The sequence below is a fragment of the Leguminivora glycinivorella genome, chromosome 1, assembly GCF_023078275.1.
Source record: "Leguminivora glycinivorella isolate SPB_JAAS2020 chromosome 1, LegGlyc_1.1, whole genome shotgun sequence".
Taxonomy (NCBI): domain Eukaryota; kingdom Metazoa; phylum Arthropoda; class Insecta; order Lepidoptera; family Tortricidae; genus Leguminivora; species Leguminivora glycinivorella.
Genome location: NC_062971.1, coordinates 21,302,975 through 21,317,479, shown reverse-complemented (window position 1 = coordinate 21,317,479; position 14,505 = coordinate 21,302,975). Strand labels below are relative to the sequence as shown.

The 14,505-nt window shown below is 38.3% G+C and overlaps 1 protein-coding gene across 1 annotated transcript in view; it reads left to right on the top strand.

Annotated features, from left to right (window-relative positions):
- Positions 1-14,505, top strand: part of LOC125229148 (pituitary homeobox homolog Ptx1) — a 65,762-nt gene that overhangs the window by 41,300 nt on the left and 9,957 nt on the right. The window contains 2 exon segments of the mRNA XM_048133932.1: positions 1,280-1,405; positions 9,037-9,275. Of these exon segments, the coding sequence (XP_047989889.1) occupies positions 1,280-1,405; positions 9,037-9,275 (365 nt within the window).

The window sequence follows — 14,505 nt, the reverse complement described above, 5'->3', positions numbered from 1 at the left end:
TAAAATGACTTATAAACTAAAACATATAAAATTACATTAAACGAAATTGACTAACATCCAAACAAGTGTTTTTGGCGTTAACATATAGCCAGTATCTCAATAATTTGTCAAAAAAAGTGGCTTGTTAGAGAAAATGTTTTTAGTAAATTGCCTTTTTCCAAATTGCTGACAAGCCAAAAAAGTCTTCAGATCGTTTTGAAACCTGGCTCGTTAGACGCAGAAAAAATCGCTGATTCCAATGATGTATATAACTCAATATGCCCAAAAATGGTCTGTTAGTCAATTAGCCTTTCCAGCGTCGATATGAAATTCTAATATAGGTCTCAGTATCTAGAAACAAAATAGTCATTATCATTCCTGTCCTGTACAACATGCAGAATATAATAGGAACCTACGGGTATTTTGTTTGCAAATTTTGGTTTCTTTCATAATATTCATAACCATGAATATCATGATTTGAAATAACAAAGAAACAATAGCTTAAAGTGTTAGTCTTATTACAATGATAATGATTGCGGCACTTCAGAACACCAAAGCTATCAGTAAAACACATGTCATGTGCTCCAGTGCATACCTCAGCTTACAAGTATCTTGAGGAACACAAAAGTACGTATGCGGTGTAATAGTAGTATATTACACCGCACTGGGGAAATTATCGACTTTTCAAGAGCAGACGTGATTATCTCAAACTGATAACGAATGAGGTTATTGGAGTTGGAAGAGTATTTCAAGAATTTTTATTTTTAGAATAGCACCGTGGGTTGTGATATTGATATGTTTTTGAGCATTCGTTGTCTGGCCTAGTATGGTGTATTTATAATGTGAAGCTCAAAACATAAGATATATCATAGTATTTGAAAATGGGTTAACTCCCGCCACTAAATAGGCACAATGCAACGTACATACTTCAATTTCAGTTAGCAAAGTTCTAATTTTTATGTTACTACGATTATCTTAGATTGAATTTACCGAAATAACATTAGCAAATTAACATTTAAAAAATGTTTACCTAATGACAAATACCCATGTAGTGCATAATGTTTTTCGTCCTATTTTCACGGAATAGTCATTAAATTACATTTTGTACTGATAGTTCTTACGTTTGCATGAAAATATAAAGGAAACTGTCCAATATTCTCAATACATTTTTTTAGTCAGTGCACCCTGGAGTTAACCTGACTATCATTATTTATATTTAGGCTTCCATAAGCTCTGTGGCAAGCGCCGGAATGACATAAGGAAGATGATAATGACATTATATTATGTGTTTGTGTTGCAGTATGGGCGGAAACAGGCGAGTTTCGGGACAGCGGGCACTCGTCGCTAACGTCGGGTGGCTCGGGCGTAGAGCAGTCGCTGTACGCGCCGCCGCGCCCGCGCCGCGACCGCAAGCACAACGACGACAGTGAGTACACGTCTCTATTGATATTTAGTGATGTTAAAACGGCGATGGGACCCTCAGTAAAACAAGCAGCTTAGAAAAAAGTCGATTAAGGTAGAGCAGGTTATACGCAGCAGCGATCGCTAAAATGAACAGCTGCCAAAATAAGTAAGTTAAAAAGATAAACTCGTAATTATAAAGTTAGGTACTCTATAGTCACTTTGCCGCATATGTGGCAGCCATGGGGAATTAGGGACTTACAAATCAGCAAGCTAAATTAACGAAACTGATAATTTAAAAGTCTATCACATCGTTGATATGAAATTAATATAAAATAGCATCCATTAATATTTATATTGACAGAAAGTTATTGTAAATTACGAGTATTTTCCTAAGAGGACTAACAAAGCCGATTTAAATAGTAACACCACAGAATACAACAGCGTGGCAAATTATAACTTCATTAAAGCGGCCACACAAAGTGACAAACTTGATACTGAAAGCAAACTGAGCGAGCGCCGGGAAACCTACGGCAAATACCGTCGCGTTTATTCTAATGCCTTCACAAACATGCCGGCGAACGGCTTGCTCTAATTATGCAATTTTTATGCTTTTTATTCTGTGGCATTTTTACTGCTGATTGATTTGACATTCACCTTGAAGCGTGGTTACAGAAATCTTTGATTTCTACTGCTGGCTTTTGGTAGAATAATGGCTTTAATCGTGTTTCGGCCAACCAATATTCCAATATGAATATTACAATCAACATTCTAATTGCAAATACAGTGAAACCTGGTTAAGTGGGACCTGGATAAGTGAGAAACCTCTTTAGCTGGGACCTAAGGTGCGGTCCCGACACTTTCGCACCGATTTACCTCTGTTAGTGAGACAAAACAGACCTCTATAACTGAGATTAACCTTTTCGATTTATTGTGACATTTCCCTCTATTAGTGAGACAGAGAGTGTATTTTACCTCTGTTACTGAGACTTTATTTGAAATGTATATTCACTTAATTGTTTGTTAAGAATTTTAAAAGAATTTACCTCTCTATCTGAGATACAGTCAATCTATGACCTCTGTAACTTAGCCTTTATTTAAAATCAATTTCCATATTTTTAATAATTCTTAACCCGTCTCTAAGTTACGCGATTGATCATTTGTGTTTAGGTGAGTTAAACAGTTTTCTTGGTTATTTTAAGTAATTAAAACTAAAATATTATTACGTTAAGTAACATAAAAATATTTAAAAAAAACTTTGTGTGATGTAAAGTTCTTAAGACACAATGACGTTAGAATTTTATATTTTATTTAAAGACAAAGCTTATTTACCTTTTCTTTTTGTTTGCAACTAATAATAACTATGTACATATATGCAAAACACCTTATTTATCACCTCTATAACTGATATATCTCCTATTCTGGCCTCTATTAGTGATACCCTCTATAAATGAGACAAACATTTTATTTCACCTGTCTAACTGAGACCCTGAATAAGTGGAATACCTCTTTAAGTGAGATAAATTTTCTCGTCCCTTGAAGTCTCACTTATCCAGGTTTCACTGTATTATAAATAATGTTTGCCCCCTAAAGCTATTTTGACACTAGGTCCATTTGATATCTGCATCACCATACGGCCTGATTACATTGATATATTGATTATGTAATATAGTGGTTTAGGATAATATAGTTTGTCATTAAACACTGGTATCTTGCGTGTTCGATAAATGTTTACAACATTACAATAAGTGTCACCAGAAACAGACACTTATATAATAACTATGACTTGGTAAATTAAAGATGTTATCGAATAGAGTGATCGTTGAAGTGGCCGTGTACAGATATCGGTAACACATGTTCGTGCGATATTTACACGTCGATATCGCGTCGGTACAACGCAAAGGTTGCGCGCGGTGATGGATCGGTCGGCGACTCACAAAGCGTATCGGCGATAGCCGCTATCGCAACCTCTATCGACCCTTATCGCCAGTTCCACCGGTAGCGCTCCGCCTAAACCTGAGACCGTAATCCCACCTTGTTCATTATACGCCAATGAGATTGCCAAACCGTACAGATTGATGTTTTTAATAAAGTTGTCGAAATTAACGCGATACGCGCGCGATAATCCTCCGCAAACGTTTTGATTGGAAGCGACGGCGTTATTAGAAATTCACGTTAGATATCTATTTGACGTTGGAATAATCGGGTTATGTGAGCGTGCTGGGTTTTAAAATAAACTAAGTCCAGAAAATGACTATGATAACTACGAGCTTCTGCACTATACCTGCTTATTGGATAAGTTTAATTAATATTGTTATTTATGTAATACAGGTGCATCTAAATGTGCTGTAATTACTACGATTTAATTTCCAATAGTCATCATCAGAATTAAAATTATAATTTGTAGACACTTTGAAGGATATCGTTAATCAAGAGCAGTAAGTGAATATTACATTTACTAGGCCTACTGGCCGCCCTCGATTTCTAAATGAACTATTTATTGAGTCTTCAATCAAGATAAGTAGGCACAATAAATTTGTAACCCAAAGCCGTTAAGCGCTAATAAATAATAGATAATAATAATATATGAAAATTTACAACTTTCTGAGACGATGTCGTTCAGATCTATCTCTGAATCAGAAACCTATAAGTACCTTGGTATGTCACAGTCGTTGGGTGTTGAGGATGTTGGCATTAGACGGTCGGTGAAGGAGCGCTTTTTCAGTCGGCTCACAAAAGTCCTTAACAGTCTTTTGTCAGGAGGCAACAAAGTGCGCGCCTTTAACGCCTGGGTAATGCCTCTACTCACATACTCCTTTGGCATACTAAGGTGGACCCAGACTGAGCTGGACGCCCTGGATCGGAGGGTCCGCTCACTGCTTACCACACACCGTGTGTTACACCCGCGCTCGTCTGTTATGAGATTGTACATCCCACGGAAGTGCGGAGGTCGAGGCTTCCTAAACACCAAAAATCTCCACAACCGTGAGGTGTACAATCTCAGGAATTACTTCCTTAACAACGAGTGTGGGATGCATCGTGATGTGGTGGCAGTGGACGGAAACCTCACGCCGCTCTCCTTGGCGAAAGAGAACTGGCGCAAACGTGTGGTACTAAGTACTGCGGACCGCAAGGCGGTATGGGAGAGCAAGCAGCTACACGGGCGGTTCTACAAGGCCCTCACGGGACCCGATGTAGATCTGCTCGCATCGGTGAAATGATTACGATTCGGGGACCTCTTCGGAGAAACCGAGGGTTTTGCCTGTGCAATTGCGGACGAAGTAATGATGACGAACAACTACCGGAAATATATCCTGAAGGACGGTACGGTCGACATTTGTCGGGCATGCCGCCGTCCCGGAGAGTCACTCAGGCATATAATTTCCGGTTGTTCTCATCTTGCTAACGGCGAGTACTTGCACAGACATAATCTCGTAGCCAGGATTATTCACCAGCAACTTGCTCTTCAATACGGCCTTGTGGACCGCGAAGTACCGTACTACAAGTACTTACCTGCGCCAGTTCTCGAAAATGGTCGTGCCACGCTCTATTGGGATCGATCTATTATCACTGACAGGACTATTGTAGCCAATAAGCCTGACATTGTGATAATAGATCGACCGCAACGCCGGGCAGTGCTCGTTGACATCACCATCCCCCATGATGAGAATACGTGAAAGCCGAGAAGGACAAGTCCAGTAAGTACCTAGACTTGGCTCACGAGATAACCGCCATGTGGGATGTTGATTCAACGATCATTGTTCCGATAGTCGTTTCAGCGAACGGTCTCATAGCGAAGAGTCTCGACCAATATCTTAAGAGACTCTCGCTAGGTGGATGGATCAAGGGCCAGATGCAGAAGGCGGTGATCGTGGACACAGCGCGGATAGTTCGACGGTTCCTCTCTCTGCAGCCCTAACCACCGGCAGCTTGGGCCCTGCCTAGGGCTTCCAAATACCGGACCTGTTCCAATACCGGTATTCATTCCGGTATTGGCGATTTCAATACCGGGATCCCGGGATCCCGGTATTGAAGTCAGGAAAATATAAAAAACAAGTAATTTGCTTAAAATAACAAATTTTATTCAAAATCTCGTTTGTTACTGTTCATGCGTGTTTTACTACAGCGGAAATCTTGCCAATCCGACTTAGTGATATGTAAAATCGATTGCATTTCCAACTTCATAAGTTTCGATTTCAACCCAAAACGCAAACTTATGTGGCCAAGTTAGTACAACTTCTATTGTTTTAAGTATAATACATAGTTCAAAGGGCTACGCCCTGTGCTCTTTGTTTTTGTTATGCGTCCTCAACTCCTCAGTACCAAGGACGCAGTATAAAAGCAAGCGGGAAAGGGCGCCAGATCTCTACTCAGGTGATTCTGTAAGTTAGATATCGCCACCAGATCGGACATTTCGCAAGAAGACGCGGCCATAGCAAACCATGTTTTCTGCCAAATCGATCTCTTTAAGCTCGTGCGGAATAGAACCTTTTACATTTTAATAATAACAGGCCTTTGCATCTATAACAGATGATTCAAACAGCATCCTTGCGACACTTACGTTTCTGGCTGTACAGCCCAATTCGAGATAGGATCCCTCATCCGCACACACGGCAGGTGTATGCTCCCCCAGATGGACGGGGGTTAGAGGCCTGCTCGTGACGCCTCATGCGCTTATCATTCAAGGAGGAGAACCAGGCATTGTCGTGCTTGGATTGACCGTCATGGATAACACGGCGCCACGTGGGTCGGTCTTCAGCCAGTCGTTGCCACGGGTCGCATGGAATATCAAATGTGACCATGTCACGCTTCGCGCAATTTTTAAAGTGCAGCGTTGGCCGTCCGACCGGTCTTTTTGCATCTGCAACATCTCCCAGCATGATTTGACGTGTCAAACGAGTCCGCTCCGTTCGATACACAATTACACAAACACATGTCCGAGCCACCTCAATCGCCTCTTCTTTAGTATGGCTGTGATACTAGGAAGCTGTGTGTCATTCATGCTGTGTTTTATAATCTAATATTTTATAATCAGTGTTAATGGTGTAGTTGTGGTGAAGATTTAACTATAATATCACTTTATTAAATAAAAAGCATTGAAAAGCATTTCTCGATTATACACACTATAGTTTCATCATTGACTATTTAAATTAGAACATGAGATGATTTTTTTAGAAACACATTGTAATCAATATATGTGGTACAATATAGTGGTATATTTGTTTTTGGTGGCACTAGAGGCGCTAAAGCACGAATAAAATAAATCCGCCAAATCATTGAACAATTAGCCAAAAAAGCTGAATTGTCCGACATAGATTATCAAAAATCACATTAAGAAATAATCTATGGAATCACACATTACTTTGCGGAAATCCATGATAATCAAAATCAAAAAGATTATCCGCGGAATAGGAACACTTAATTTACGGATTAGAAAAGTAATTTTCTTGATTTTGATAGTTGAGTAGTGATTTCCCAATTTCGTTACTATAAGGAATGTTAGGTACGGCAAAGTTTTGAGCTAGAGTTCAACACACGCCTACGCACACGCACAGTAAAAATAGAGTAGCTACGGTATACGTTAGTTCGTATGCATTAACTAATTTTTTGAAAAGTATAAGTATGTATCTATGACATAGATGCATCAAGGCGATTTGTTTACAGGGGATTTGTGGCCTGTTGCAACTATGCTTGACGTGTTAGCTTCTCTGTCACACTTACGCGCGAATTCACAAGTGCGACAAATGTGTCAAATGTTCGCGGCAGACCCTCCTCAATTAATGCTTTTGACACGTATATTTAATTCTTTATCTAGGTAATCATCGTAAAAACTATCATTTTCATACAAATAATGCAAAAACACCAAACAGAGAATGTGTCAAATCGAGAAACGAGAGCAAGAAGCAAGATTTAGGTATGTAGTGACCATCCTGATGCAGAAATTTAACGTTTTTAATGAGTGATTTACGTTAATTTGGCATAATTTGTAAGTTACTAAAAATACCGGGATCCCGGTATTACTAAATTAAATACCCCTAGCCCTGCCCCGCTGCTGGCGGCACCCTAGGTTAGGTTTTTTATAATGTGTTTATATATTTTGTAGATTGGCATTAAGTGTCAATTCCGAGCCGTAAATCTATATCAAAAGTGACACTTAACGCCATCTACAAGTATAATCGAAAGCTACAAGACATTTTTTTTGTGGCGCCATCTATGTGTGGTGGAGTGTAAGCGCGGTCTTAGGCGGTCGCATTTTAATGTATGGGATGGTATGATCTTGTTATATTTAATCTATGCCAATATTGTCACTAATATGTAGGTATCCTTCGGAAGGGGGGAATCGCATGAAAAACTTTTCCTGGACTTCTGTTTAACTTCAAAAATTATATATGTATTATATTTCATGCTAAAAGTGGAGTTGTCTTCGTTATTCAATTCAAATCATAATTGTACCACGATTTCATAACTGTACCGGAATGCATATCGCCCCTTCGCTGGGGAGTGATAGGTTATTACATCAATTCGAGATACCAGGCCGATGGCAATCAGTCCGCGACCGCGCATATGGGTTTAGCAGGATCCCGGTGTCAATGCGATAAGCCCGCTGTGTGCGTACTTGTAATTATTGAGGTGATGCGATGTGTGTCGATAAGACCGTCCATGGATGATTGCCATCGGTTTATAAAATGACAACTGAACTGCAGGTGACAATAAGTTGTTGATTAATCATTTTCGTGTTTATTTTATCTATTCACATCTTATAAATGCCCTCACTATGAGAAAATTTGTTAAAGAATTAAATACCTTATTATTTCTGTACGAAGTTGCTCTCTGGGAAAATGTCTGCGGTCGCGTCTAATTTTCACAACTTTTTCATATATGTATTTTGTATTAAGATTATGGGTTGCGGCAATTAGACGTCAGTTACACCTATATCATTGAGAAGTATCGTTGGTAAGTTAATGAAGCGTTAACATTAGTAATTTAATTTATTATATGTGAATATGGCACGTGATATGCACAGAGCTTGAATTTATGGGCATCGTAAAAGCATTAGACGTAGTAAGCCACGACTTAGCGCCGCTACTTATGATTTTTCTAAAGTAATAAAGTTATTTTTATGCTGATATTTATTTATACACTTCAATTTTTATAGAGAGTTGTAGTTGTCAAAGGCCACACTTTGTCACTTACAACATGGAACAATTTTATTTAACGTGTGCTTGTACCTTGAACCTATAAAAAGCAATAAAAAAAGTGGTACTTTTGCTTGAAAACGACACGTACTAGAACAGTAATAACAATATTGTGTGGGGACGGAAAATTTACCAACACCTTTCCTCCTGTGGTTGTGTTAGATGTCGATTGTGGGATATATGTATGTAGGTTCAATTGTAGTGTGTGCGATGCCACTTGTCGCTACAATAACAATTAAATAATTTCGTTTATCTACAATTATTATCATAAGTTCCCTATTATTTGCGATAAGCAAATGGAATATTAAGAAATTTGTATCTGCTAGTCGATCGAAAGTTTTACGGTAACCGATACTCCTATTGCATTTAAGTTTAAATTTTAATGCCCCTTATTATGCACCAGTCCCATAACTGACTATTATGTAGTATGTGTGTATATAATAACAATGTTGTGTTGCAGACCGGCCACTCACAGAAGCAACCATCAAAACGGAGTCAACGACCCCTGGCGTCGGCGGCGACGAAGGGCTCGACGACAAGGGCGACAAGAAGAACAAGCGGCAGCGGCGCCAGCGCACGCACTTCACCAGCCAGCAGCTGCAGGAGCTAGAGGCCACCTTCGCGAGGAACCGGTACCCTGACATGTCCACGAGGGAGGAGATCGCCATGTGGACCAACCTTACGGAGGCGAGAGTTAGGGTGAGTTCACTGTTTTTTGTTCTGGGTTATACTCGCACTGTAATTATCCATTAAACGTATACGTTTAATATTAAAGCCTGACCAGAAATATATGACATGCCAACGCGACATGTTGCGAAGTTTCTAAATGGTCTAGTCAGGTTCTAAAATTATCTGAGTTATGGCACAGTATAATAAAGAGTACTATCGTACTACTGGTTATGGTGTAGGTACTACGTTCACAAAACGTGAAATTCGTCACTTTGTCAGTCGTCAGTGTTTATAGCTAATATTGTTCAAGCGGCAAGGTATACTTGTAATACTTTCTAAATTAATTAATTATCAGGCATTACCTAAATATTATTTTATACCTAACGATTGATGTTGATAGTGTTGACTGATTTAAATAATTATATTTGCGAGGAAAGTTACTATTTATGAATTATTTACGTTCAATAAAAAAAAATGCTCTGAATAGTATTAATATCCAATGCAATATGACAAACAGCTGTTTTAAGATTTGACAAGTTATAGGGTAAATAAATACAAGCTAACAAACAATTTAGTTATACGTAAGTACCTACTAAAAGGGTAAGACGACTTATAATTTATAGATCGGATCAGCGTAACTGTCCATATAGCCAAAATTAATGATCAAAGTCTTAAATATAGAAGTAACTTTTTGTCCCAGTACGGAGGTGCAGTGCGCGCGAGTGTTTAGACTAATCGGCGCATCCGTTGCTCGGTATTTTTGTGCCTCCGACGGAACATGGAATCCCTTAATCCCTGAGCATTTGAACCGTCTATTTCGGTCTTCTCATAATCCCCGGCTTAAGACTGATCGCACCCACACTCACTGTCAATAGTTCCGAAGGTCTGTTACAGATTCTGCGGTTAGGACTATTCTATTTACAATGTTTTCTGGGATTCACGGAATACTTCACGGTTTCTTCGGTATGTCGAGATTTAGCTCGTCTTAATCCTAAAACGCTTGCTTCCGATGTATTGCTACATGGGAGGAGATCGTAAAACAAAAGACGGACGACGAAAACACTATCTGGACCAGATTTGTTACGAAAAACATTAATGAATTACAGGCTTAACTGTTGGCAGATGAGGATTTTACGAGTCAGGGCCATAAAATCAATATTAAATGAAACTAAATAAAATAAATATGTACCATATCACGAAAGTGACATACCGTTCCTCTAATTTTCTCAACTAAATAATTGCTTTGCAAAATTCCAAGATTGTTTCATGAAATCGTTTTCCTATCATACATTGCCCACCTTTAAAATCTTTAGCTACACGTAACATAGAGGTATGTAAGTCCAAGTCCTTAACCAAATGGTGTAAATCGATACCACCAGTCCAGACTTACACTTCAAGTAGATATTAATTTCGAATGCAATCGACCGCGTGTGTTCCTCAAAACATTGCGATCGGAATGCAGGGCTGTCAGAATATTGAAATAATATCATGAATGAAATCTCAAATAAATTTCATACCATCGCAATGCATCGTGTGGGCAATAAATGAGCGGAAATGTCTTGAATATTACTCATGAACGTGAAACGGTATTATTTACAGTGCAAATAGTCTTGTTTCATTCATCTAGACTTTAGACTGATGTAGAACTCACTCGATTGCTGTAATTGTATAAATATGCAAATATATGTAGTTGTTTTTTTTATAGACTGAAAAAAAAATAGCAATACACAACCTAAATTATAGGCAGTCGTTTAAAAGTACATATGTATACATAGTTTCTATATAAGGCGGTATGAATCAAATACAATAGGCTAGTTTCCTACTAGTGAAATCAGCTTCTTTTTATGAACTGTCAAAACGATTTGCTAAAATGAAATTACTAAGAAATACTGAGGAGTGACGTCACGGTCAATTCATTTACTTTATATCTTTCTCTTTGACTTATTAAATAGAAATTATGTTTAAAAATAGGTACTGTCCATATTTTTCTTCTATTTATGTGGTGCTTTATTTCGTGCACTGCATAAAATATTCTATTTTAAGTATAGGAAACTAGCCTACTATCAGAATTCAGAAACGTCAGCTCAGCCCATTCTCGCTCATTAGCATATTGAACACATAAGTACTATACATTGCTCAAATGACAAGTTCTCGAGAGCAAGCGAACTCATGTCAACCATACTTGAAAATGTCACAGTAACTTTGACATCTGCCATCATAACATCTATCGCTGTCCTTAACCACGACTAGCAACAACCACATGTTCAGAGGGTTAAGCTATACCTATGTGCCTTCAAAACACGCTTTTGGATTCTACTTGACTTTGGATTGTGAAACAGAAACAACTGGTACACACCAATGATATACAAAATGTTTAAAAATAATTGCCAATAAAATTAAAACTAAATGAACAGTTTTTGACAACCCTAATCCCTGGCGGGCTTAGCGCTGCTCGCCCAATAAATCGTGCGCTCGCGCCGACAAATCGGACATTATTTTTGTTCTCATTAGGGTCATTGCCTGCTTATGACTCAATTAGCCGTAAAATATGAATTAACTAAACGCTTGTAAAACGCTCGGGTGCAAATTGGGTGTGAACATGATTTTATGATCGGTTTGAGAATAAACTGACTGGGAGGCCATAATAATATATTGGAAATAATATTTAAACTGAAGCGCGCGTAATAACCTTGCGGTAATACCTACTGAATGATTCGGTCCAAAACTTTTAAAAGTTGGCACCTTATCATTCAGCCGTGTGTGAAAATGTAGATCTACAGAGCGATGCGACATCAAAACTCCATTATTTTTATTAAATTAAATGTAATTTAATTATCAAGTCAGATTGTACAGAGGTTTACCAAAGGTACATTTTCAACATTATAATTTCTTGTTTAATATTGTGATATTAAATGCATGTTTTACAATAGATGTGGAATAACTTTGATAATTTTGTTAAAAAACAATAAATCAATTTAACATCGAATTAGTTAAAAGGGAAAAGTTATTAATTAGGAAACCATAATTAGTCATAAAATCCAAAAGCAATAATATTACCCTTAAGTTCAGATCGCACTTCTTACTACTTCTTAGATACTCTCACCCTTATAGCTACACACAGTTTTTGTCCTCTATCCTTGTTAGTTTTCGAGGAATTCGCAATGGGCGTCGCTGGCAATCGGCCGTGAAACAGCTCGCGACGTCTCATCTGAGCGACACATTTCATCCGCGCGACACGACTCATTGAACCACGCTATTGACGTCTGCGGAGGGAATTAACCCATCGATCTGCCGACACCGATAGCATAATACGAACTTTAAGATATGCCAAAGATTGGCTCTAGCTGTACTAGGATAGGATATACCAGTATCAAAAGTGAGGTTTTGTTAGTACCTATTCTTTAAAAAACCCTGTTTCTTTTTCAGTACTGGTTATAATTTAAAACCTTTTAAAATACTATTACAATATAAAAAGGCAACTATTATGTCCACAGAACTAGATTATGCCACAAGAAAGTCAAATAAAGCTGCATCACACCATTGCTATTGACGGGACCCGTCGATGACCATGACCTTATAGAACAAATTTTCAAACCTACCATAATTTTTGCAGTGCTCTATAAGTACTTACGTTATGTCAACGATGTTTGAAATTTAATACCCAAGTTACTTTTTCAATATAAGTTAAAACATTTCTAGATAATTTACAATCTGAAAATATTTTCAGACTTTAATACGTAGTAGCACGACTGATTTAATATACTGCCTAACTACTCGCACAGTTTGCAATCAAAATCCATGCCGTTCATCCATTTGGTAGTTGTATCCAAAAAGAATAACTGCTAAACTGTTTGCATACCGCGCAGACAGGGCTAAAACAAAAAAAAATCGTGAAACCTGAAACGTTTTCAGGTAAAATAAATAATGCTTCGTGCCACACCGGCTGTCAGCGGCATTGCACACGGCTTTTATCTATAAACGAGTTCACGAGTGTGTAACAGTGTAAGGACTAGCATTTTGTATGAACGCGGGTTAACTGTTTAATTAAGGGGACCTATTCACTATAAGTTAGCCATAAGCCGTACCTCTCAAAAGTCTCAGGCCGTTACCTTCCCGCGAAGTGAGCCTCCTCTATCATACGTTTTTGATGTGTTAGGAAACGTTAGTTACAAGGGATACTAGATAGCGTAAAGTCAAGGACTGGATTAGATATAATTTTTAAGAAAAAAAAACCGTCGCCTTTTGGGTTCTGGTAAAAGCTACTTGCGAATGTTGGATTATGTAGAAATGTGTAAGTATTTTTTAAAACTGCTTTTAATGCTTTCATTATTAGATGGCAACACAAATGAATATACGTATAACGTTAAGGTTTGAGGAGTTTCCTCAATTCCTCATGAATCCGATTATATTATAAGAAATCGAAGCTTGACAAACTTTGACTTCAAGACTTATGCTTAACAAACATAACTAAATAAATGTCACTGTTCTGAACTTAAATGCATGCTTTTCTTACAAAAATACCAAAGTCACTATGAGTGTGCCGTTCAGGTTTGAGGAGTTTGGTTCTGGCCATCATCAGCAGTTCCACTGCACCAAATGTCACTGTTCTGGACGAAAGTGCATGCTGTTCTTATAAAAATACCAAAGTCACTATAAGCGTGCCGTTCAGACTTGAGGAGTTCGGTTCTGACCATCATCAGAAATTCCACTGCACCAAATGTCACTGTTCTGGACGAAAGTGCATGCTGTTCTTATAAAAATGGCAAAGTCACTATAAGCGTGCCTTTCAGATTTGAGGAGTTTGGTTCTGGCCATCATCAGCAGTTCCACTGTACCAAATGTCACTGTTCTGGACGAAAGTGCATGCTGTTCTTATAAAAATACCAAAGTCACTATAAGCGTGCCGTTCAGATTTGAGGAGTTCGGTTCTGACCATCGTCAGAAATTCCACTGCACCAAATGTCACTGTTCTGGACGAAAGTGCATGCTGTTCGTATAAAAATACCAAAGTCACTGTAAGCGTGCCGTTCAGATTTGAAGAGTTCCGTTCTGGCCATCATCAGCAGTTCCACTGCACCAAATGTCACTATTCCGTACCTAAATGCATGCTGTTCCTTTAAAAACACAAAAATCACCATATGTATGCCTTTCAGATTCGAGGAGTTCCCTCGATTTCTCCAGGATCCCATCATCAGAACTGGGTTCTGAGAAAAATGGGACCAATCTGTATGCATATAAATTCAATCAAAAAAAAAATTTT